The sequence below is a fragment of the Pteropus alecto genome, unplaced genomic scaffold, assembly GCF_000325575.1.
Source record: "Pteropus alecto unplaced genomic scaffold, ASM32557v1 scaffold131, whole genome shotgun sequence".
Lineage (NCBI taxonomy): Eukaryota > Metazoa > Chordata > Mammalia > Chiroptera > Pteropodidae > Pteropus > Pteropus alecto.
Window position 1 is genome coordinate 16609863 of NW_006434709.1, and position 24438 is coordinate 16634300.

The 24438-nt window shown below is 34.0% G+C and overlaps 1 protein-coding gene and 1 pseudogene across 16 annotated transcripts in view; both read left to right on the forward strand.

Annotated features, from left to right (window-relative positions):
- Positions 1 to 24438, forward strand: part of NRXN1 (neurexin 1) — a 1011597-nt gene that overhangs the window by 448251 nt on the left and 538908 nt on the right. For 9 of the 16 annotated variants that reach the window (XM_025045123.1, XM_025045125.1, XM_015587507.2 and 6 more), the window contains 3 exons: positions 10504 to 10887; positions 17168 to 17371; positions 19834 to 19860. In XM_025045123.1, coding sequence (XP_024900891.1) covers positions 10504 to 10887; positions 17168 to 17371; positions 19834 to 19860 — 615 coding nt within the window. The remainder of the gene's footprint in view (positions 1 to 10503; positions 10888 to 17167; positions 17372 to 19833; positions 19861 to 24438) is intronic. The other 7 variants (XM_025045128.1, XM_025045132.1, XM_025045134.1 and 4 more) reach the window with 1 other exon arrangement.
- Positions 9313 to 9430, forward strand: LOC112477931 (annotated as a pseudogene).

Genomic DNA, 24438 nt, shown 5'->3' on the forward strand with positions numbered 1-24438 from the left:
ATACCTTAATCCTCAAAGAGAATAAAATCTACTATTTCTGTGTAAGCTCTTTAATTCATTAAAATTACCAATAGTTTATTAACTGTCCCTCAATGGGAAAAGCAAAGAATATCTAATTTACAGAGTTCAATGCTAGATGAGAAGAAGAATGAAATGCCTTAAGAAAATGTTAAGAAAACAAATAAAACATGTGATTTTTGTTGGAATCCAGTGGAAAGATTAAGTTAGTATGCTTGGTAGTGTTTTGATGGTAAAGTACTTTTATATGATTACAATTTCAGATTACTGAATTAGAGCCAACAATATAAAAACCAAAGCTTACTCCCTAAACCAAGTTCTGTCCTTTACTAAACTGAAAAAAAAAATTAAAAAAAAAAAAAAAGAGTTCATATTATATTGGTCAAGCTCAAGGGAGTTTAATGTAATTTTAATAACTGCAGCCGTTAATATTTTATATATAGTATTTTAATTAAGTTCTATATTTGCACACTACATTGGTTTGGTATAAAGCAGCCTTTTAAAGATTGAATGAAAAGCTATACTAGCTTTCATTTTATTTAAAGGATGTTTTTGAGTTACGCTGGTGAAATACTAAGGTTTATAGCTCAGTTAAAACTAAGAAACAGATTTTAAGAAATAATTCATTTACTCTTTTTTCACATCATCTGTATTCAAAGGCTATATGAAAATTACTCTTCATATAATATAGGGGAATGATACTGCTCTGAAAGAAGGGCAATGTTGGTTGCTTTCTGACTCATGGATGAAGAAGTTAAAATCTATTGAATCTCCTGGGATACTCATTAGCCGATTGATATTTTAAAACATTTAATGAGCCATATTTTTTTCTGTTATTAAAGTAGAGAGAACCCAGGCCTAAGAGTTATTCTTTCTGCTATTGACCATAGTGAAGTAAGTAGGAATAAGACCCATGACTATTAGTTTGATGTTAATGGTTATGTTGGCTGGAGATAGGGTTAAAACTGTATTTGATGGACAGACTGATTTTTAATATTACTCAAACAGTTTATAATGGAAACCCATATATGAGAGGCAGTTTTTTTTTTTAATTATGTTTAGAACCACAAGTCCCAGTACTTGTGCAATAGCAGTTGCTCAATAAATATTTGTTATAAGAAAAAATAAAAAATAAAAGCATGTGAATGGCTCAGCACCAACCCGCCCCTAATATTCTAAAAACAATAGCACCATTCTTACATTTGAAGAGTAATAGCACTCTTTCAATTGTACCTGCAAATTTTTTAAGGAATTGCATTACCTTCAGAAAGCAGTTTACGCAATATAGGATAACAGGTGCTGACCTTCTTTTAAAAATACAGTGCCATTCTCCAAGTCTAGATGTCTGGGAAAAAAATGCAGTAAGTTAAAACAGTTATTAGGGAACGGTGGTAAGCTTGGTACAAAAATGACCAGCTTTTATGAGAACAGGACTGCTCTTCTGGCTTGTTCATGAGATTCCTGTGTTATTTAGCAACCATGTACATAGAAGGGAAATTAATCACGAAGAAAGGTGTTCCTTTCTGAGGAATGGGTTATACAGCCACAGTAAGCAGGCTAGGGACAAGGAAGATGGTTACAAGGATGTCCATATTTCTGATGATTTGCCCTTCAGTCTTTGTTCACTAAAAGGTGGGCACATGAGTCCCTTGTTTGATGAGAAGTAGAATCTTTATCTGAATACTTTTCTAGAACTTCATGTTCAGTACAATTAATTGTATTGGGTTATATGTCCCTTCATCTATTCTGTGATGCAGAAAAGAGAGAGGCCCTTTAAATCCTACACTTGACTAATACTGTTTGGCCACAGCTCTTCTCTTTGTACAGTGTAGCTTCTTTCATCATCTGTTTAGTCTATGACCAGTGACATGGGAGGCAGAGTGGGTTGAGCCATGAATGGCATTTTCAGATCCTGCACTAAACTGACAAAGGGTAACCTTGCAAAGTGCAGGCATGATTTTGTGGATCAGAGTATTTGACCTGAGTGCTACAGAATGTGCATGTCCGCCATGAACAGCTTAGCTACTTACCAGAGCAAACCTCCTAAGTTGCTCAGTTAATAAATGTGATTGAAGAGGCTCGTTACTATGCAAAGATTGCAGGGCTTGTATTTCTTTACCAGCCGCTCCTCCCTTTCCAGGGTTACCCCTTCACTCTCTCTTGCTCCCAAACTCAACACCAATCAGTTGCCCAGGTATTTAGCTAAAGTGTGAATTGTGTTAAAATTAGGATGAGGTTAATGACTGTCTTCTTGGGCATGAATATTGTTTAAACTTGTGTTAAGCTCTTTGGCTCAGTCAAGGGTATCCTCTCAAGTATTTTTATAACAAACTGCCAGTCATTTTTTTTTTCTTTGCAAACCCTCATTCATTACACATTGAAATCAAAGAGAAAACTCATTATTCTTGTCAAAATCAGCTTGTGTACAGCAGGGTACAGCAGATTGTATCAACAATTATTCATGGGTAAGCCTATATTTAACAGCTAAGGAGCCATCGAGATTTGACTTGAAGTCAAAGAGTTCTAGTTTAAGAACTAGAAATTACAGTGGGAAAGGCACACAGCTCTCTTCAGAGCACATAATTAGAAGTTTAGAGTAATCACTGTTTGATGTGAACAGTACTTTCTAGCTATCTGTTACCAGCACTGATTTCTGTGTATGCCATTCACGAATCACCATGCTTAGACATTTCTACTTGAACAACATTAGACAATTTCTCTATTTAGATCTTGATTTGAACTTGCCCTCTGACTATAAACATTCCTCCTATGCCTCTACCTAGTTGCCTGTTGTATATACTGAAATTATTTCAAGTACATTTATAATACTTTATTTTGTATCCATGTCCATAAACCACTACCCCTCAATGGGAAGACTGAAATACTTTATCAGTAATTTATCGATTATTTGACTATTCTGATGACTAGCTGGATTCAATTTTACATACAATCGTTATATTAAATTTTATTAAATTCACACATATATTTAAGTTTTTATTCTGAACATGTTTAAAAAGAAGAAAGGTTATCTATTATCTTCTTCCTGCTCAAAACATTTTCAATTTTGCACATTTTTTCTAGTCTTTGTTAACATGTACATGTATTTTATATAGTTGCAATTACAGTATAAACATAGTTGTTCAGGCTGTTTATTTACTATGATGTCTTTTTTTTTGCTCAAAAATATCTAAATAACAACATTTATTCTCTGGGAATTATGAAAACAGCATCTGAGAATAAAAGCGGAGCTTTTCAGAGGCATCTTAACAAGGATCCCAGGCGTATAGGACTCAGCATATTAACTTGACTATAGAAAAGAAAGTCATAGAGGCAAGACATTGGCATTATCCCTCTAAGAATTGTTCAGGAGAGTTTACTATCTCACTCCCACCGTAGAGATGGAAAGCAGGTCATCTTAATTGATAGGATGATGTCAGACCATCCTAGGCTAATGTTACTACACATCGCTTTATCTCATATATTCTCCCTGTGTTAGAATCCATGTTCCCTACTCTTTTGATTAAGATTTATCTCTCATTGTAAATCTGATTGCAACTGAAGAATAAAATAGACCAGTTATACAGACATGAATATTCAGATTTCTGTAACAATTAAATTTCCCATCGTAAGTGAATAAACATTTGGATTATAAATTGAGGTCTTATATTGGCCGAGCTACAAAGGAAGCATTCTATATATTGTAATAGTTAATTTCTCATAGAGAATTAATTACTTGGAATTTTATACATTGGTCTTGTAGGCTTGGTAGATATTAGTCAAACCCTGAGAGATGGAACCTCGCTCTTTAAATATACCAAATCCCCTTTCTGTGCCTACCAAGCTAAGGAGCAGACCCTGGGCTAGGGTCAGTTACATCCTTAGAAAATAGGCAGTTAGTTTTCTGACCACACCCAGACACACTGACCCTCTGTGTGGAGTGCTGAGTAGAAATCTGTGGAAATTCTGTAAAATAATATTTTAATTGCTATAAAATATGTCACTTCATTAATATTCACTGCTTCCTATCCTTGCATATGATCATTTTTAAAATTCATATGTATATACATGTTGCTGTGTGTATCTTTGTATATGTGCATGTGCTTAATACATGGAATGTATATAATATATAAATATGTGCTATTGATAAAAATGTTCAAGCAATTCAAAAAGTACATAAATGAAAAGTGTTCATTTGCCACATACTTCCCTCACCAATTCACTTCCTCCTTCATAGGCAATCACTAAAATAATTTGGTATTGAAAAATTTCCCAGTATTTTTCTATGCATTAGTGTATCTATAAATGTATTTATACATATAAAAGAAATGTAGAGCTTCTTTTTACATAAACAAGATCATTTTTCAACAGTCGGTGACTTGAAAAACCTACAGAGAACTTTTCCTGTGCCATTTTTTGTAGTGACATCATAAATCCCTTAATTTGAGCATACCAATTCATATTAGTAATTTATCTATTGATGAGCATTTAAATTTTAACTTTAAAAAAAGTTCACCATTTTAAACTCATTCATAAAGGATATCTTCATATTATATCTTTGTGCATATTGATCAGAATTTCTGTAGCATATTCTGAGAAATGGAATTGCTGAGTTAATTGCATTTTTAATTTTGAAAGGTAATAACAGGTTATTTTACTAACAGATTGTTTGAGTTTATACTTTTATTTGTAGTATATGAGGTTCCCCTTTTCCTTCAATCTTGCCCCTCACTAGGTATTCTCAAATATTTTACATTTTGTTCCAAGATTTCTTTCTTCATATATTGGTTTGCTTTCTGAAATTTCTGGCTCATAGGTGAACCCAAGTGAGCAGAAAACGCATAGTAATGAACAGAAAACAATATTCAGAGTATTTTTTTTATTATTTTCAAATAAAGTTTTTTTCAGTTCCTATTATAAACCTAATATGTGAGGTTTTTTTTTTTTTTTTAAAGACACAAAGGAAGAAAAGAAGGAAGGCAGGGAAGGAGGGAGGGAGAAGAAAGAACTATTCAGTCATAATCTCACTACTCCAAAACTCCCATTGTTAATATTATGATTATTTTTTTAACTATTTATGTTATGAGAGTTGTATTTTTTCATTAATTATATTATATGAATGTTTTGTTCTGCTTTTATCACATATACCTTTTTACTGACTTTGAATTTGTTAATGGAGTATGAATTTGACAAGTATATTTGCAAGTTTGTGGGATCTGAGTTCCTTCTGCAATGAGAAGTGAGTCAGAATTATGGATAGATAAAAGCGATATTTAACTAAAAATTATTTTAAGCAGCAACTTAAATTTTTTTATTTAAAAAAGAACCATAGTGAGTTTTCAGTAAATTCCTTTATTTTGCATAAGAGCCACATCGAAGCCTAATGAATCTTTTATTTGGCTAAGCTTGCCAGCTAGTCAGTCGCAAAGCTAGAACATGAAAATTGGTTTCCTCTGGCCAGGCAAACGCATTCCCCATTACAACACACTATTTTCTACCATCTATTTTCCCGGTCATTTAAACTTTTGCAGTAATTTAAAACTTGAAGCCACATTAACTTATTTTAAATCTAACCTTCATTTCATGTTTCTTCTCACCCCATAAGCTAATCTTCTGGAAATGGAATAGCCAAAGAAAATTGGGTAAAAAAAAAAACTAGTAAAAACTAACATATTATAAATACCAGACCAAATCATAAAATTGATTTCCATTTTTATGACTAGAACTGTTTTCAACAGTTTTTTTCCCCTTTTATGTATACTTCTACATATAGTATGAATTTGTTTATGCTTATAAATATTCCTAAATGAATATTATCTTGTCTGTCACCTTGATTTTATCTTTTGCATATATCATGAAAACAGCTATGTTTAAATGTTAATATAAAAAATATATTTGGCTTTTAGCTGAAATTTCATTTATTTTAAAGTAAAATAACACAGCAGGATGTTTTAGATTTTTAAATATTGAAGCAAGAAGCACTGATCAAAATAAGTTGCCAAACATGACTATGGTCTACAAATTTTAACAAATCAAATATAGTAATGTTTTTGTAAAATATTTGTCTAATTTACCAGAAACTTTAAATGTAATTTGTAGTTAGAAGTTCCAAAGAGAATGTATCAATATCTATAGTTCCTAGAAAAAGATAGAGGGATAAACCAATAATATACCAGAATTTTGTTTCCTCTTAAAAATTCACTTATATGTAGTCATACTTTAGCCTTTGGAAAACTCTCATTTTCTATTGATACACACACACACACACACACACACACACACACACACACACACACACAACTGTGGCAACTACTCAATTGTCTTTATCAATGAACAAGGTCTAAATATTCATATCATATTTTCTTGGCAACCACTGTCTTCATAACTCAATTGTAATAAAATAGGCATTTGGAAACCTTAATATCGAAATTTTGCTATGCCCATATGTATATGTTCGATGGGCTTAAATGAATTTAGTGATTCTGTGATGTGTCTTTTGCTTAGGTGAAAATGTTTTCTGATGAGTATCAGTAATAAAATCATTAAGGAATTTAGAGTTCAAATCCCTTATCAGAAATGTGAGTATTTCAGGTTCTTTGTACATGTATAGGCTAAAATATAAATATCTATTTGACTCAGTAATAAAATTGAATTATTAGTTCAGGTAAAGTTGTTACTCTGTGAATCCTCAAAATATAAAATAATTGTTTCCATTTCACTTAAATTAGTTCTACACTTTCTCTATTTTTTTTTCTTTTTCTATGTCTTTTCAAAGATTTTCTTTTAAAATGTAAGTGCATATGGATTGACAAAGCATCTAGGGAAAATAGTAGTTGATTTTCAGTCATGATTGTTTCATTCAATTAGGTTTGTTTGCAGGATATTTTAATAAATATCTGACACATGCATATCCTCAATGTGTCTCCTTACCTTGAATCCAAGGCTAAATTAAAGTTGTAGTTCCCCTTGGACTATATTTGAATTGAAGGTTGGATTACGCTCCTTTTGCTTTTGTTCCCATCTTTCATTGCTACTTCTTCCCATGAGAACTCTAAAATTGTTTCTTAAAGGGGCAGTAAAGAGCTATAGAAAAAGCATCCTTATCCTTATGATAGTAACCTCTCAATAAGTGTTTTATGAACTGTGGTTTACAATTTGTTAATTGGTTCCAAAGTCAATCTGGTGGGTCCTGTCTAGCATTCGTATTACTAAAATTATTTAATAAGAACAAAATATCAGAGTACCTCAGAGGTAGTAGAGTTAAATATTTTTCTGTTAAACCGTGTGTGTGTATGTGTGTGCATGTGCACACACACGTACACACCCAATGGACTGTATATAAGCTATATGAAAATTGTGAATTAACTTTAGGTGTTGTAATCAGAAAATTCCAGTCTAATGACAAAGTTATAGTGAATATCCTCCTCTAGCCACAACAAGCACATTCATAAAAACATATCTGAACTTTCTGACGATACTTTGTTCAGAATAGGTATTAACATACCATAAATAAAAATCCAGAGACTTAGTCATTCCATTCTCACTGTCAGACATACTGTTCATGGGTGATTATCTGAAATATCTGGTGGCAGTTTTGTCTCTGAGAGTGTAGACACACTGAATATGGACACAGCTTGGTGTACTGAGCTATGGAACCATGGGGGTGGGAAATGAAGAGAGCGGTGGTTATGCAAGCCACTGGATTCCCTCATCTCAGGAATCCTCCAAGCATCCTCTTAGTGTCAGACTCCGAACATCATGAATAAGGGCAACACAGTTTTTCCAAGTGTTTTTCTTTCCCTCCCCTGAGCTGAATCAAGCTTGGTCCATGAATATGAAAAAGACATATGGAACAAGTTGCATATTTTTAAAAACATGTTCCCACTCTTTTAAAACTTCATTATTGTTCACTTGCTTTGTGTCTCTTAACAATTCTCTCTCAACATTACATAATCATTTCTAGGAGGCCTTCTTGAACCAACTGGAAAACTAACTGAAAGCACTCCTCTTGCTTTTATCTTATAAGCATAAGTCACTGTGTTCATTGCATACAACCCTTTGCTTTCCACACATAATATGTATTTTTTTTAATGTCTGCCTTTCCATTTGTCATTAACACTCGTTTCTTCTCATTATTTTCTAGCTGCCATTAGCTACTGCAGAAGAGAGAGATCATCTTTTAATTCACTTCTTAGGGCATTTTAGATAGTTAAAAAATGTATGTAATGAAATTTTATTTGGAAGAGAAAAGAACCACCATTCTCACTCAAAATTATCCATTTCATTTTCCCCAAATGATATTTTTCTAAGTAGGATTTTATGGTACTTGCATGTTGCTAAATGAGGTTTTTTGGTTTTGTTTTTGTTTTTTTTCCTGGATAACAAATGTAAACAGTAAAAATGAGTACTTTGTTGTTTTCACTTTTTGCTTCCTTCTTCTGAAATCTCTGGTGTACCCCCCATCTTTGGAAGGCCAAAATAGCAATGGCTTTAAGTGATTCTCCCCTTGGAGCTTTTTTTCATTTCTTTCTCTGGGAATCTAAAGAGATAAATGTTTTCTTAATGACTTGGCTGCCTGCACAGTCTGTGTTAGCAGCTTCCATGCCCTTCTCCCTCACAGAACAAATCCCATTACGCTACCCGTATGGAGGAGTGCCCCTTCTGCTGAGATTTGGACTGCATTGGACAAAGTACAAAGACTAGCACCATGTCCCTAGTTAGATGCACCTTTCGCATTCATCACTAGCATATTTTCACTTGGGGCAGGCCTTAGGTATTCTGTGAAACAATTAAAATGCATCTTCCTGCCCACCATGTATCTATACTGTACTTTCTCTGCCTGTCCCTACATCTGTACCGTCTTCAAGACTCTCTTGTGTGTTCGCCCCCTAAATCTTTGAGGCTATATGTCAGCGGCTGGCATGGCATCAGACATTTTCTAATCCACTTTCTTTCTTTAGACTCTTTCTATTCTGATTTATGGTCTTGACCTAAAATATAAATCTGGAATAATCTTGAAATGGGTCAGTGTAGTATCCTTTTCAGGTATTATATTTGAATTTTTATAAATACCTTTCTGGATATAAAATAATAGTGGAATTTTAAGTAATCTGATGGTATGAGATGGAAGTTTTGGTTTAAAAATTGCCTCTGTCTTTCATTTTTTTTCTCCTTTTAATAGATTTTGCAAAAGTATTTTTCTGTGATTCTCAAACCAATGTGAATGGCTATTTTTCATCCTATGCTTAGAGCCACGGTTCTTATATATTTATAAACTAATAGAATTATTTTCCTCTTGTCTATGGCCATGCTACCCTGAACAAGCCCGATCCCATCTGATCTCAGAAGCTAAGCAGGGTCGAGCCTGGTAGTACTTGGATGGGAGACCACCTAGGAAGACCAGGTGCTGTAGGCTTATAAAATGAAAAAATAAAGGATTGTAAGCTGACACGGTCCTTGCAATCTGCGAGATCAACCAAGGGTTGCCTCGCCTAAAAAAATAAAAAAATAAAAAAATTTAGAAAAGAATTATTTTTCTCTTATATTTGGAGTAAGGGGGGAAAATGTCAATTTAGATAAGTAATTAGTTCGGTTTAAAAAAAATAAATGACCAATTTGACTTGGTCTCTGTGATTAATCATGATACACAGCATTTATGCAGTGCTTATGATAAACTAGATACTTCACTAGTATTGTTTTATTGAATACTTGGAACAACCATATGAGCTAGGTCATATTATTATGCCCATATTAGAAGTGAGTAAACTGAGACCTTAGGAGTTAATCCATAGATTCATATGGCTAAGTGTACTTCAGTAGGATTTTGACACAAATGATCTTTGAACTATTGTGTTTAATAAAAGCAATCACGTCAGTTAAAGATGGAAGCACACAGCTTTTCCTTAGTTTACAGTTGCATACTAGTTTTGAAAATGAGTGTGTCTGACTTTATTCCAAAGAGTGGTATAGAATGTCAATTTATCTTTTCTTCCTTCCTCCTTTTTTTCTTTCTTCCTTTCTTGGCTAAACCATTAGAGGCTGACGACCACTCTTTGTTAACTATACACTTCGGCTTTTATTACCAAAGTCAAATACAGGCATACCTCAGAGATATTGTGGGTTCAGTTCCAGATCACTGAAATAAAGCTAGTAACACATTAAAACAATTCATAATCTTTTTGCTGGCGGAGGGTGTTGCCTCAATTTGTTAAAAAAAAAAAATGTGAAGTGCATTAAAGCAAAGTACAGTAAAATAAGGTGTGCCTGTAGAATCCTTAGTTTCAGTCTGCCTTGTTTCTAAAGTCACATTATTCCACTGGTTTCTGTTAATTCCACTGAGAAGTACAAGACACTGGGAATAGAAAGAAAAATTTAAAATGTCTCCCCTCAAGGAGTTCACTCTTAGGCAGATGAAAGAGAGAAAGGGTGATATTTAGACAGTGTTGCATAGTCTATAAAGAGCTGTGTGTCCTCTTGTCATTGCAACAGGTACCATTTCTGTCAACACGCTGCGCACACCCTACACTGCTCCTGGCGAGAGTGAGATTCTGGACCTGGATGATGAGCTGTACTTGGGGGGCTTGCCAGAAAACAAAGCGGGCCTCGTCTTTCCCACGGAGGTGTGGACCGCTCTGCTCAACTATGGCTATGTGGGCTGCATCAGAGATCTGTTCATTGACGGCCAGAGCAAAGATATCCGGCAAATGGCTGAAGTTCAAAGTACTGCTGGAGTAAAGCCCTCCTGCTCAAGGGAAACAGCAAAACCGTGCCTTAGCAACCCTTGCAAAAACAATGGCATGTGCAGGGATGGGTGGAACAGATATGTCTGTGATTGTTCCGGAACAGGCTATCTTGGCAGGTCCTGCGAGAGAGGTAGGTTTCCAAACAGCAAGCAGCTGCCTCCCCTAAGATGAAAAGTATATTAAATTTTGACCTTAAAATTTAAACTGACCATGGGAACATAACATATGCTTTGCTGAAGTAAACTCTCTGATAGCCGAGCAGCCACACCTGACATGTTGCTGATGAATCCTTAATGATTTTCAAAGAACCTGATTCTGGAAAGATACAGTTTTTTAAGAATATTGCAGGAATAAATATTTGGGCCTTTTGTATCCTATAGAGTATGGGCCTAAGATGTATAATAGACAATAACTACCTTCTCTTTTGTCCAGTTTTTACATTCCGGGACAGTAGAAAATAAAAAAAGGCATGAATCAGACATATTCATGGCACCCAGTACTAATATCTATGCCAAAAAATAGCATTTGGAACAAGCTAAGCTATAAGTTTGCAACCTCACTGACATTGCATGAGACTTAGGTTAGCCTGCTCATTTCACTCAACTCAACTTAGTCACTGAAATTTGAAAAGTAAGCTGACTTTAAATCATCCAGTTTACACCAACCTTTTCAGAAGCGCACCCTAATTTCAAAGACACTTACCTTTGCCTCAGACCCAGCTGACCATAGAAGATTTATTTAACTATTTGATATTAAGTCTCCATGTGTCTATTGAAGCTCTGAGCAGGTTCCTCTATTCCCTTCTTTAGTAAGAGACCAAGCTACATTTTTTTTTTCTTTTCCTCTCCCATTAGGAGAAGAATAAAGGTTAAAGGAAGAATGAAGGGTGATAACTACCATAGTTCTTTTGCAGACCAGACTAAAGGAAGAAATAGCAGAACAAATAGGTCTAAGCATATCCTTACAACTACCCTAAGAGGTTCAGATAAATGTGTTAGTCTCTACACCCATCGCCACTCATTTTCAACAATGGAACAACCAAAAAGTCAATATAATAAAATATTGATGACTTTGTCCATTGTCCTTTCATGCACTAAATCACATTGCTCTATTAGACACTTAGCCTGAAAGTAACTGGCATCTATTTTTTAAGCCATGCATATTTAGCCTTGCTTTTTGCCCTTCATTTCTGAAATAATTTAATTCATTTAATCTAACATTTTCCAGAGAAAAAGAGATGATTTTAAAGAATCCGAAGTTGAAATGTAACTTTGGTTCTTGATCTTAATAAGGTGTTTCATCAGCTTATGAGCTCTGTTATCAACATCAATATAAAATTTAAGAATAACTTAACAATCTAATAACAATCTTAAGTTACCTACCAAACTATTATCACTGTTCAGTATTATACAATTAGATAGGTCAATAGATGGGTAAGTATTTTAATCACGTGGATTCTTTCATTCTCCTAGTATCTAATTGCAGTTCATGTGACTTGTCATTAGAAGTTAGCTATTTCTCTGCAGTTTTCATTTTAAGGTATATAGTCTCTGTAAATTTAATTTTCTAATTTTCCCTTATAATCTCAGTTTGTTTGTACAGTTTCATTTTTAGAAATTGCCAAAAGGAGTCAACAACAACAAAGTGGCAAAGCTTACAAGGTGTATTGCAGTTAGGTATAATATGAGATCAGCAGACCTGTATGATTTCAGAATTTGTTTTCATTTTAATCACTCCAAAAGCTGTGAGATATTCTGATGCCTCCTGCTTAAGTGAAGCTAGAAACGGATATAACTGAACTGTCACACGAATTACAAAAGCCTGCAGTTAAATATGCATGGTATACCACCCTGTGGCAATATTCCGCTACTACATATGGCAGTAATAAAAATAGAATTTGTAGAGCTTCATGAGCCAGAATGAAGGAAAGGGAATATTTATATACTGCAATAATTAGAAGGAGGGGTGGCAAGCATATGCAGATTTGAAAATGAGAATTTAATAGCAAACTTCATCACTGGGATTCAGTATACATTTTTCTCTGACAGGCAGCTGGAAATTTCTACTGATTTCTTTGTCTCCAGGTTGGTTGAGTTTTGTGTGTTTTTTGTTTCTGAAGTACCCAGCGTATTGTGAGAAGTCTTTGCTTTTCGGAATTAATTTTCTTGCTCATATTATGGCATCTCCCAAGAACAAGATGATGTGGGATGCTTGTCATGCTCAATACCACAAAATTGGGCTTCTGTGCAGTTCCCAGCTATGCCCTAGTTCAGTCAATGCAAGATCATGACCAACCCTCGGTGTTTCCAATTCAAAAGAAAGGGGTTTGTGCATCCACTCTAGATACACTCTGATCACGTAAAGTTGTTGATCACATAAAGTTGTTGATCACATAAGAGTTGACCGACAATTCTTGAAATTAAAAACAAAACACACTTATGAAGTTTCTATTTTACTAGTATTGAGCAATAATTGATCATTTATAAAGATAATTATTTGAAGCAATTAAAAAGCATGTTCAAGTCCATGGACAATGCAGCATGGGAAATGATGTCGTAATCACATTATTAGGAAATCTTCATTCTGCGTTAAATGAAGGAGTTTATAAAAGAACAGAGCATTTGCTGACTTAGGAAAATAGTATTTTATTTTATGTGTATTGACCCCTTAAGAAAGAGTAATATATAAATAACGTTTACCTGAACATAAATTAAATGTAACACTTTCCCTCCTGCCTTATTTTTAATAAAACTTGGAATTTGTGGAGACTTGCTCATATAGAAATTATTCTTGGTTATTCGCATATAGTATAATCAGAGGTCTACTTTTTATTTGTTTGTTAAAACTCTAACAGATGGAGGGACAGATGTCGAAGCAATATAATTTGGCTCCCTGTCTGATTTTCGTCGTTGATCACAATATGTGACTGCCTTTTGGCAAAACTGAGCACAGGTGTACACTTTAGACTGCAAGGAGGAATAACACAGAAAAGCAAATTTATCAAACTTAACAACAAGGGGGAAGGAGATATAGGAGACAAAGTCAAAACCTTTTCTTCCCCCACTGGATAGTATTGTATTGGAAATAGCCTTTTAAAGGACACTTTTGTGTTCTAAGTAATAAAATAATTTTACGGATGTTAAAGGATGCTGCCAAATAGCATAACCTTCAAATGTCAGAATGTTGTTTACCATTTATTTGGCAACTTGAGACTACAATCTTGTCCATTTTCCATTTCTTGTCTAATTAAACATTAACTCTAATTATGAGGAATCATTTAAGCATTCATTTGTCGTTTATCAACAAGTTATTTTCACATTGAGAATTGTTTGAAATGGCACTTAGGGGCACTCAAGTTTTATTATTTTTGTTATTGTTATTTTATCCTGCAGCTTTTTGAAGGATGTTAAAGACCAATGATCCTGATTATTTATCTACTTTGAATTGTATTCCATACTATGTATATGATCCTCTGTATTTCTAAAATAATTTTCCTGCTACTTAGTTTTTAATCAAATTAAGCTAAATTTCATAAAAGAATATGAGATCATTTAAAATATATGATTATTGAATAATAGAAACCAGATTTACAGACTAAATAGGAGAAAACTAAAATGTTTAGTCCTTTTATCTGTATGATACCACAGTAACTGAACAACTGATAATAGTCTTTAAACTTTTATTCAGATATTTTATAGATATGGAAAATGATTAGCTGTAGTTATACCAGAAACACTTTTTTTTTTAAAGTTCACTGCAACTTTACAGTTATGTTTTAATTATTTTTGAATAACTGCTTCTAGATTTTCTGCATTAAGTTGTCTTTTGTGATATGGCTTCCATTTGGGAAACTTCTCATATAATTATAAAAAATATGTGATGTGATATAGAACCACTATAGTTTGAGAGGATTACATTTTTTTTCCTGTGCCTAGATAAGTGCCTAGTTGTGGGACCCTCATTTTAGTAAACAGACCCCTTTCCTAATCTGTCTTTTGCAGCACAATTATATAAGTCCTTCAAAGTAGACCTTAGTAAATATTTTGTTCACATCCATTACCAAAATTAGATTCTACTTACAATAGTCAGAATGAATACTCAGTTTCTTTAGCGAGTGTATATATAAGCTTGATATCCAAATTGAAGTAGGTTCTTCATATATATATCTTCAGTATTAAGTGCAATCCTGAATTCAATAAATATTTTTTGAGACTCTACTGTGTGCCTGGCACTTTTTGGTCACTCAGCTACTGATAGAACAATGAATAGGAGAGTCTACTCTCTGCCCTCCTGACACTTAGATTCTAAAGGGCAAAGATAGATAATGCTATACAAACAAATGATAATTTAAAGTAATTAAATGATAAATAGATATAAAATTACTGGGAAGAGGATTAAAGGGGTGCTTGCAGCAGGCCCCTCTGAAATAACATTTGACTAGAGATTTGAATGCTGAAGGAACCAGCCATATAAACATCTGGGGGCGAAACCTTTAAGACAGAGTGCAAATACTTGAATGAGAGATGAAATTGGTGTGGCTGTTTATTAAACAAGCAAGAAGATGCTAGAAGCTGAAGCTAGAGAGATAGGCTGGGGCCAGATCACACAAAACCTTATAGGTTGAAAAAAGGAGTGCAGATTTTATTCTAACTGCAGTGGGAATGTATTGATGGGGGGTGGGATATCGGGGGCTTGTTTAAGCAATGAAGTGATATGATCTGATTTACTTCTTTAGAAGTTTAGCTTAGCTACTGTGTATAGGGAAAAAATAGAAATAGGGAGACTGTTGGAGCTATTACAGCGGTCTGGGTAAGAGACTGGAGGAGATTCTGAAGCATTTTAGAGATAAGGGTAAGAAGCAATAGATTAAGGAAATGGACTGGAATTAGTACTTTCAAGACTTGCAGACTTGCAGATAAATTGGACATGGCAGAGAAGATGAGAGAGAAATCAGAAAGTTGAAGGTCTGAGCAATGAGATTATATCATTTACCGAAATGGAAAACACTGGACAAGGAACATGATGAGTTTGTTCATTTTTGGTGGGGAGTAAATTAAGAGTTTAGTAAGGTGCCTATCGTATTCAATTTAGAGATGTCAAATAGACAATAGATGAAGGATGGATGATGGACCTCAAGAGAGAAGAAAGGCTGTTAATAAATATTAGGGGGAGTGGGCATGTGAATTGAGAGAGAGCCCTTAAGTCGAAAAGTAGGTAAAAAAGAAAAAAGTGCTAAAGGAGAGACCTTGGAACCCTCAGTGGTTATCGGTTCTGGATGTGCATTCAGTCTCATGATGACAACTAATGATTAATGTATATTAGAAGGGAAACTTGACTTCCCTGACTTTTTGAAAAATAAACTTGCAAAATCACAACTCAAGAAATATAATCTTAATAATAAACACAGTTGCATCAGTAAAGTTAATTGCTTTGTCATGTACATAGGCAAGATAATGAGAACTTCTTAGTTTATTTTAAATCCAGGTAGGTTTTTTTTTCTTTTTTTCTTTTTTTTTCATTAAATGGTATTCTGAGTTATTAGAATCAGTGAAAAAGCAAAATGACTCATATTTGCCTTTCAGTGCTGCAGTACCATATGGTGTTTAACATTAAGGGGTGCTGACAGTTTCTTAAAGCAGTCAATTTGTGGTCAAAAGTTTTTGCTATTTACTTTTTTTTATGTGTTTAACACAGTATTATGCAACTTCCCTATTAAAGCAATCTACTTTAGTTTGGTAGCACACATTCACACAAGCTCTTCAGTCCCACCCCTATCCTTTCTCAATATTACCAAAATGCATAGTGGTTGCCATTTTGGGGATAGCTTAATATTTTTAGGATACCAAGGCTGTGCTTACAGACAGTTTTAAGTTCTAGTTAGCTTCTCTTATAGAATTATCGACTTTTAGGACAAGCAAAGGCCCTAAAGATACTCTTCTAGCAACTGAGATCCTATCATTTTTCAGATGAAGGATTTGGAGCCAAGGCTAATTTTACAGAGCTGATCAGTAGCCTAGCCATATGTAAACATTCATTAAATAGTTGCTAGTGCTTCAAACCAGGCTCGCCCTGTGGATACATAAATTAATCGATCTCGGCTCTTGAGAAGAGACACATGCCTAAACATTGATGATCCAGCATCATTAATGCTATAGGTAGAAAATGCTATGGGAACCAAAAGGGAAGTACAGCCATATCTTCTTCTGGATTTTAGTAGATACTTCACAAAGGAAGTTCTTCCTATGGTGACTTCTCTTCCCAGCTTAAAAAATTGCTCATTTCTGAAGAAGATGAGCTGAGTTGGTAGTCTTGTGTGCTATCTGGAAGATTTAATGGGTCATACGTTTCCTTTTCAAAGTATAAATTTACTAAACTAACCAAGAACTTTTATATTCATTTCCCATCTATAGAGGCAACAGTTCTGAGCTATGATGGGAGTATGTTTATGAAAATCCAGCTCCCCGTGGTAATGCACACAGAGGCTGAAGATGTGTCCTTACGGTTTCGATCCCAGCGTGCATATGGCATTCTCATGGCAACCACCTCTAGAGACTCAGCTGACACTCTCCGCCTGGAGCTGGATGCGGGGCGTGTGAAACTGACGGTCAATCTAGGTAACAACTCACCTTCCCCCATTGAACTAACACTTTTCATGTTTTGTTCAGTTTGCCTGCAAACATTTATCAAGTAGCCTGTTTGCCATGGAAAATTAAAAGACTTAATGGTCTCATTTTCATCTTTAAGATTAATTTAGGTTTTGGGGCATCTTTTTATTGTTTTCTTTTTGTTTAACATAATTTAATGTTTTGTGATTTCTACCACTGAAGGTTCTTAAAAGGGAAGCCATACATATCGATGAGGTTAATCAAAAATATAAATTATTCAACTTGAATATGCCTCAAACTGAATTTCCTATTGTTACATTTACTGACATTCCAATTGGTTCTAGATGATATCCTTTCAGATATATTTACTTAGATAACATGTACACCAAATATCAAATTTCTGCTTTGTGATGTGATCAACAGTGGCTTTTTCTCTACTCCTTGGGCTTCTTCTTTGCCTTGGTGGTACCCCATCTTTTCTGTTTAGAAATTCTGTGTGGTGATATTTTGCTATCAAACAGCAATCCACAACCCTTCAATGCCCAAAGTCTGCGGCCCTCAGCAAACAGCCATGAGAACACTAAAAACACAGGCTCTTCTACAGAAAAATAATGCTTTCCTGTTTAACTATAGAATTAAGAAAGAGTCGCTACAGTAAAACCTCAACAACCTAGATGAAATATGGGGGAAGGCCAGGCTGAATTAAGAAAAAGTCTGAATTGTAGAGATAAAAAAGAAAATAAAAAAAAATTAAAATTTTGTTTTTAATTGCTTTTAAGATCACAAATAAATAGCTGGAAAAGTCCTGTTAAGGAAAAGTCTTACTACTGCTGACTTTAATGGGTAGATAAGAATTATCCATAATTAGTCCATTGTTTTATGCAAGTTATACCATCAATATATAGTAAAGTATTTGCAATCAGTTTTCTTCCTGAACTTGGCCTTTCACAACTTGTTTGTTTAATTTTTCTCAGGTGATCTCCGCTCATACAGAATGAAGAATTATACATATTCTGCCCAATAAGTTTTAATATTATCATTAACTCAAAGAGGAGTACAAATTAATGAGGTTTTACTGTATTTCCTGGAAGTACTAAACACACACAAAATTTATTTATAAAAAAGAATAGTAAAATATGAACACATTTTCACATTGTGCTGGGCAGAATAATATCTCATAAAATATGAAGTTGTTTTACTGTTAGTTTATTGCATACAATTACATTCAATTAATATTAGTAAAATTAAATTAAATAATAAGGGGGTTTTTAAAGATTCCTAAAAAAAACAGCACTCTTAATTTACTGTTCTGTTAGAGTTCCCTCTAGTGACAATGATAGGTTACTGCAAGCCAATCAAAATAACCTCACCTGATTACACTAAAGGGGTGACTAGCCAAAGCGGAACCACTCATGGGAATTTTCCAACAGCAAAGCATTCTGTGGAAAGAGTTGCGTAGGTGCTGGTCCTTGGCTGTTTGCAACCACTTTTCTGATGCGGTTGACGACACATGACAAACTCAGCTATATGGAAACAGAATCTAGGTTTATATTTTTCATGTTCCCCAAAGGCTTTAAGTACTACAACTAGGATAAACAAATATTCATCTATACATAAAATCAACATAAAACATCCCACATAGCCCTTTAAAGATAACCCTTACAATCATAGTCTGTGTTATGCAGATCGGGCATTCCGTTCTTAGAGAATCTGCTTTCATATAAGAAGCAAGTGTAAGAAAAGGAAAATCAAGAGCAGTGTTAACCATGACATTTATTACATAGAGAACATTGTTAGCTCTTAAGAGAGGTATAGGCTTGTGTTCTCTGAAGAATGACACTACTCCTTAGCCACTAGTTTCTAAAGGAAACATACAGTGTTCTTTCTCCCTCCAGTTAATACAAGGCATGGAATCCAGCCAACATTAGGCTGTTACCTTTTAGCCCAAGCTGGAAAAAAAAAATACATTAGGGTGAGATGAGAATACTTTTAACTTGCTTTCCATTGACCACCACGATTCTAAAGGATTCTGTTGGCCTTTGTGGGATAATAGATTTCATAGGTCCAAGATGTCTGAGCCTAACTGAGCTTGCACTGTACCCCATTGTGACGGAGCACTTTTTTACTTTTGCTGAAAACAGAATATGTTCTTTCACAGATGGGGAGAAAGTTGCAGCCAGTCTAAGTCAAGCATCTTTGACAGTTAACAATTATTTATTTCACTTAGATTTGTCACCATGTAGCTTTGTTTGAATTGGCCATTTTTTTAAAAACCTTCTATTGCCGTTTTCAATAGTGAAACTTTATAATAATGAATCTGGGTTCTAGAAGTATGTAAAGAATAAATGATACGGAGTGGCCATATTTGCATGTGTCTGTCCCCGGAAGGGTGGACTGTGATTTTATTGGATGTCTGCAGCTATTACCTTGAAGGATAAATTTTCATTTTTCATCTATTCTTCCCCATCTAGATTGTATCAGGATTAACTGTAATTCCAGTAAGTGCCTATTCAAAATTTTTAAAATGTTGTTCCTCCATTATGATGAAAGCTAGTCAAGAAAAAAAAGAAAGCAAGAGAAAGGATTTTATAAAATTCATGAATTCACTTTTGAAGTATACCAGTCCATCATCTGGGTTGTAAAAATTCATTTTGAAATCTGTGCAGCTGAAGACTTTACCGCTATAGCTCCTACCTCTAAGTAGGAAAAGAGGTGACAAATATATTTTTAACATAAGGTGCAAACACCTCTACAGACTTTTGGATAAGGCAGGTAACATAGATATTTTGCCAAATCTTGAACTCCAGAAGTTCTCTTTATGACCAAATTTGTGGATCTTATTTCCTTCACTTAGTGTTTTTATCTCTTAACTCAAATGTAGAAAAGGATACAATTCCTTTTGTTTTGAAAGTTACTATTAAACTCTTCTAAATTCAACCAGTTTCACATAGGAAAATGTGTTTTTCCATGTTATATATACAGAAAGTCAATTTTCTAAATATTTTTTCTTGTTCATTAAGAGTATTTACATGATGAATTTTTACATCCTAATCATATTTCCACAAAAATAACCAAAACCCTTCAAATCTGTGATATGCATGCCGAATGACGAGTCAGAAAAGATGCATGGACTGAATTTTATTTGGTTGTGAACTAGAGAACCCGAAAAGTTATAAAGACTGTGACTTTATTTTGAGTAGAAGCATCCTTTTAAGAGTAAATTTATTTTATTTCTTTACATATGTTTAGGTTTCTCTTTTCCAGGTTTTGCTGACCACATTAAAGAATCTCCTCTAATGATAACACAGTTGTTAGCTATTTAAATAAAATGGTTCTAACAAACTTTTGATCTCTCATTGTCATAGTAAAAAAATTTTCTATATACTTGGAAAGTGCCGAACGGGAGTTGGTGAAGTCTGCTCTCCAAACCACTGTCAGTGCTTCCAAGTGACAATAAGTCATTCTCTAGAGGAACAAAATGGTGGTCTTAAACTTCTTACAAAACAAGCTTTATCTAATGAAATACATACTGTTTGAAACATTGTGCTTCTTATAACTCAGATTTTTCTTCAAATATTTTAATATTCATTTAAAAGTAGCAAAAAAGTGGGTCTTTCCAATCATTGCAATAAAAAGGTAACCAAATCATGATTTAAGAAAAATTAAATTGATGAACTATCATAGAAAACATTCAAAATCATCTCAAATAGAATAGCTCCTGAAATAATCTCTCAAAGCTCTCACACAAGTAGAATTTTCAAGTATATATCATCTCCTCTCAATCTCCATCTCTTCTCTTCCACACTTCCTGAAAAGCAGCACAGACTTAGCAGGTCTAGTACCATGGTCCAGTTTCAGCTCTGGGGCATAGATACAGGCAAAGTGGCAACTTACAGAATAGTTTCCCAAAGCCAGATATGTGCTATAGATGTTCTTGATTTTTCCTGAATCTTAGAAAATCTGTGTGAAGAAAATATTCCTTTCTAGACTTCTCCTTTATTCTTTTTATTGTATTTATATTTAACTCGCTATAAAGCATTGATTTTTAAACTTACAAATGTAACTACCTAAACTCCAGTATCTGATGGAAATTAACTGAATCAAATGTGCTTCTATGTTCTCTAGCTATATCAATGAATTTTTTAAATAGATGTTTGTAGTCTAATTACACTTATTAGATATTTCTCTTCATTTGGCTTATGTGTCTGATATTAAGCATACTCTTTTTTTTTTCTGGATATTCTGCAGAATAATATCTCTGAGGATAAAGATTTCTGCTGGTTAGTGGAGTTTTCTCCTTTTTAAGAGTATGTGTTACATTTAAATTACTTGACTTAAATGAATGATTATAAGGTTTCGGTGCCTCCTCGGACAGGACTGCAAATGCCTTAACTTGTCAGCAGTCACTGGAAAGAGCATTCAATGATCTGGTAACATTTTCATTTCCTGTGCCTTTGTTTTATGTGGGGAATAGAAGACAGATATATGAAGAACCCCAAGTTCCATCAAGAACTCATGTTATTATCAACTTTGAGGAGATGGAGGAATTTACATAGCAAATAATGCAAATCGAACTCACAATGAATAAATAAGCAGAGATTTCCACCTGGAGTGCATTTCCTACCCAGTAAAAAATAAAAATATCTATATCACAATATAGCTTGTAGTTTAATGAAAGACTGATTTATTACATTTATCCCCCAGTGAGTCATATGTTTGTATGAAACCAAGGTGAATATATATTGTCACAGTCATATACCACCACTGTGTCCAAAAATTATATCATACCTAAGATATCAATGACATTGTGAAATTAATATGAAATATCTCAATGGATGTATTTTAAGAAAGTTTCCACTAGAAATATATCAACTCTAATATAAGTGATTGTCTTACATTGAGAATTAATATTAAACTTAAATGATTAAGTTTGAATGGAAACCTTCCCAAATTTCTCTACATTTAGTCAGAATTGCTCTGCTGTTTCCTATAGTCACTCTATCCTTTCTCATCTCCATTCTACCTCCTCCCTAACCCCCCAGTTTACAGCACATGTTACTTGGTACGGAAAATAAACTATGCGTAGTATAAGACTATCCGATCTCGGCTCTGGAAGACTAGGTAGTTGGTGAAAGCTGCAAATTTTCAGACCCGTGGGACTGTAAGAGATAGCAGATTTGTTTCTTTTTCAGCCATTCCCGTGTCAGTAGTTTAGATGCAACAATAGAATCTTCCATGGACAAGCCAGGGTATAGCCTTTTGTTAAGGTTCTTTTGAGAAAGGGCAGATTTGAATTCCCAGGGCCATCTCTGTCAGATTCTTTGTTTCCATGATTTCCCTCCTAATAGGAAAAGCTGTTGAGAATCTTTAAATGGAGAAGGAGGGCTTGTTTTCATTTAAAAAATCAAAAGATTTTCCTGTGTGGAGAAGGTACTTTTTAAAAAAGAACCATCTCTATAAATAGTGGTCGTGTCAGTGTCAAATATATGCTTTGATTTTTCAGATTACGAATAGAATGTCTCTGCACACAATCCCAGACCAATCTCAGTTCTTTGATGTCCATTAGCTTATATTATTGCTAAAATATATTTGTTATCTGCACTTAGAATTACATTAAGGTCAGTGTTTGCAGAATCGTGGACTGGAAGGTGAGCAGAAAGGTGTATTATCTACAGTTCTCCAGTCTCTGTCTAGGATAGGAATAAAGGGACAGTCAGATAATCTTGCCTCCTTAATCAATTCCAATATTGAAAACAGCAATCTACCATCATAAAGTAATTTTATATAGAAGTTGCTAAAAGAATCACCATTTTTTAATGCAAATAATTTCTTCTCTGGATAGTGAGGGGGTTCTTCAATAAAGGTAAATGGGACAGAACTGTAAAGTCACATTCTTTTAACATGAAGATGAATAATTATTTGCATTAATGGGTAAAAAAGACAACTTGTAGAGTATTTCACATAAAATAATTATTGTAGAAATATATGCTAATATAAACTATTCATTCACAAATTATTACCACGAGAATTCAAGTTAGACTGAATATTGCATTGTGACTAATACATGAATTATTTGCATAAAAGGTGAGCGTTGGACAGTCTCTTGCCTACTCCATAATATTAATTGCCTTAATAAGTCTTTTAAAAACTGTAAATAATGCAAAACAAATTTTTCATCTCTGTGAAATTTCCTCAAATGCATTATTAATAAGGTCTGTATAGGCCATTGGTCTTATTCTGCATTTTTCTGTCTGCCAAAGTACATAGCCTGATGTACTCTGAGAGAGTGACCCAGACTGTCTCAATTTCAAATTTGGTTCCCACTAACTCCCAACGATACATCCAAACTCATTAGTCTATGTGTTTCTCTATAATTTTTTTCTGAAAATTTTGCTTTTGTAGTGATATATTGCATGCTTCAATAGTCCCAATTATTTTCTTTCTCTCTTTTTCTAGTAACTTCAAAAAATTACTAGTGCTAAAACCTTTGGAGGTTTAAATACATTGAAAATTTGAAAACTAAACTTGTTCCTATCAACCATAAGTGAGTCCTAATTCTCATATAAATAACTACTTTAAATATGTAGTGAATGCAAGGGAAGCTTTTGTTTTTTTTCTTTTTCTTTTTTCTGCCTTTTTTCCTTTCTTTTCTTTCTTTTTCTTTCTTCTTCTTCTTTTTTTTTTTTTTTTGGTCTTTTAAATTAATAACAATTTATAGAATGTCCTTATCACAGGAAGGCTTAGGGAGACCTCTGCATCCATATAAAAATGGATTTTAATAAACTCATGATTTTTGATGCTTCCTTGCCTTTTTGCATTATTTTGGTTTCTTTATACCTTACACCTATGTCTCTTTTTCTGCTCTCCTGCTCTTTCTTCCTACCAACATTTACTCTTCTTACTTCTCCATTTCAAATGTCATTTTCTCTTGTCTTCTTATAAGAATGAACTCTCTGGAGTTGAAAATATATTTTAGTTGGCAGACCTTTGAACTATTAGGCTTCTCACAGAAAATGGTTTATCTAAGATGCAGAGACAAAATTGCAGATGGCATTAATCCACATTATGAGTGTCAA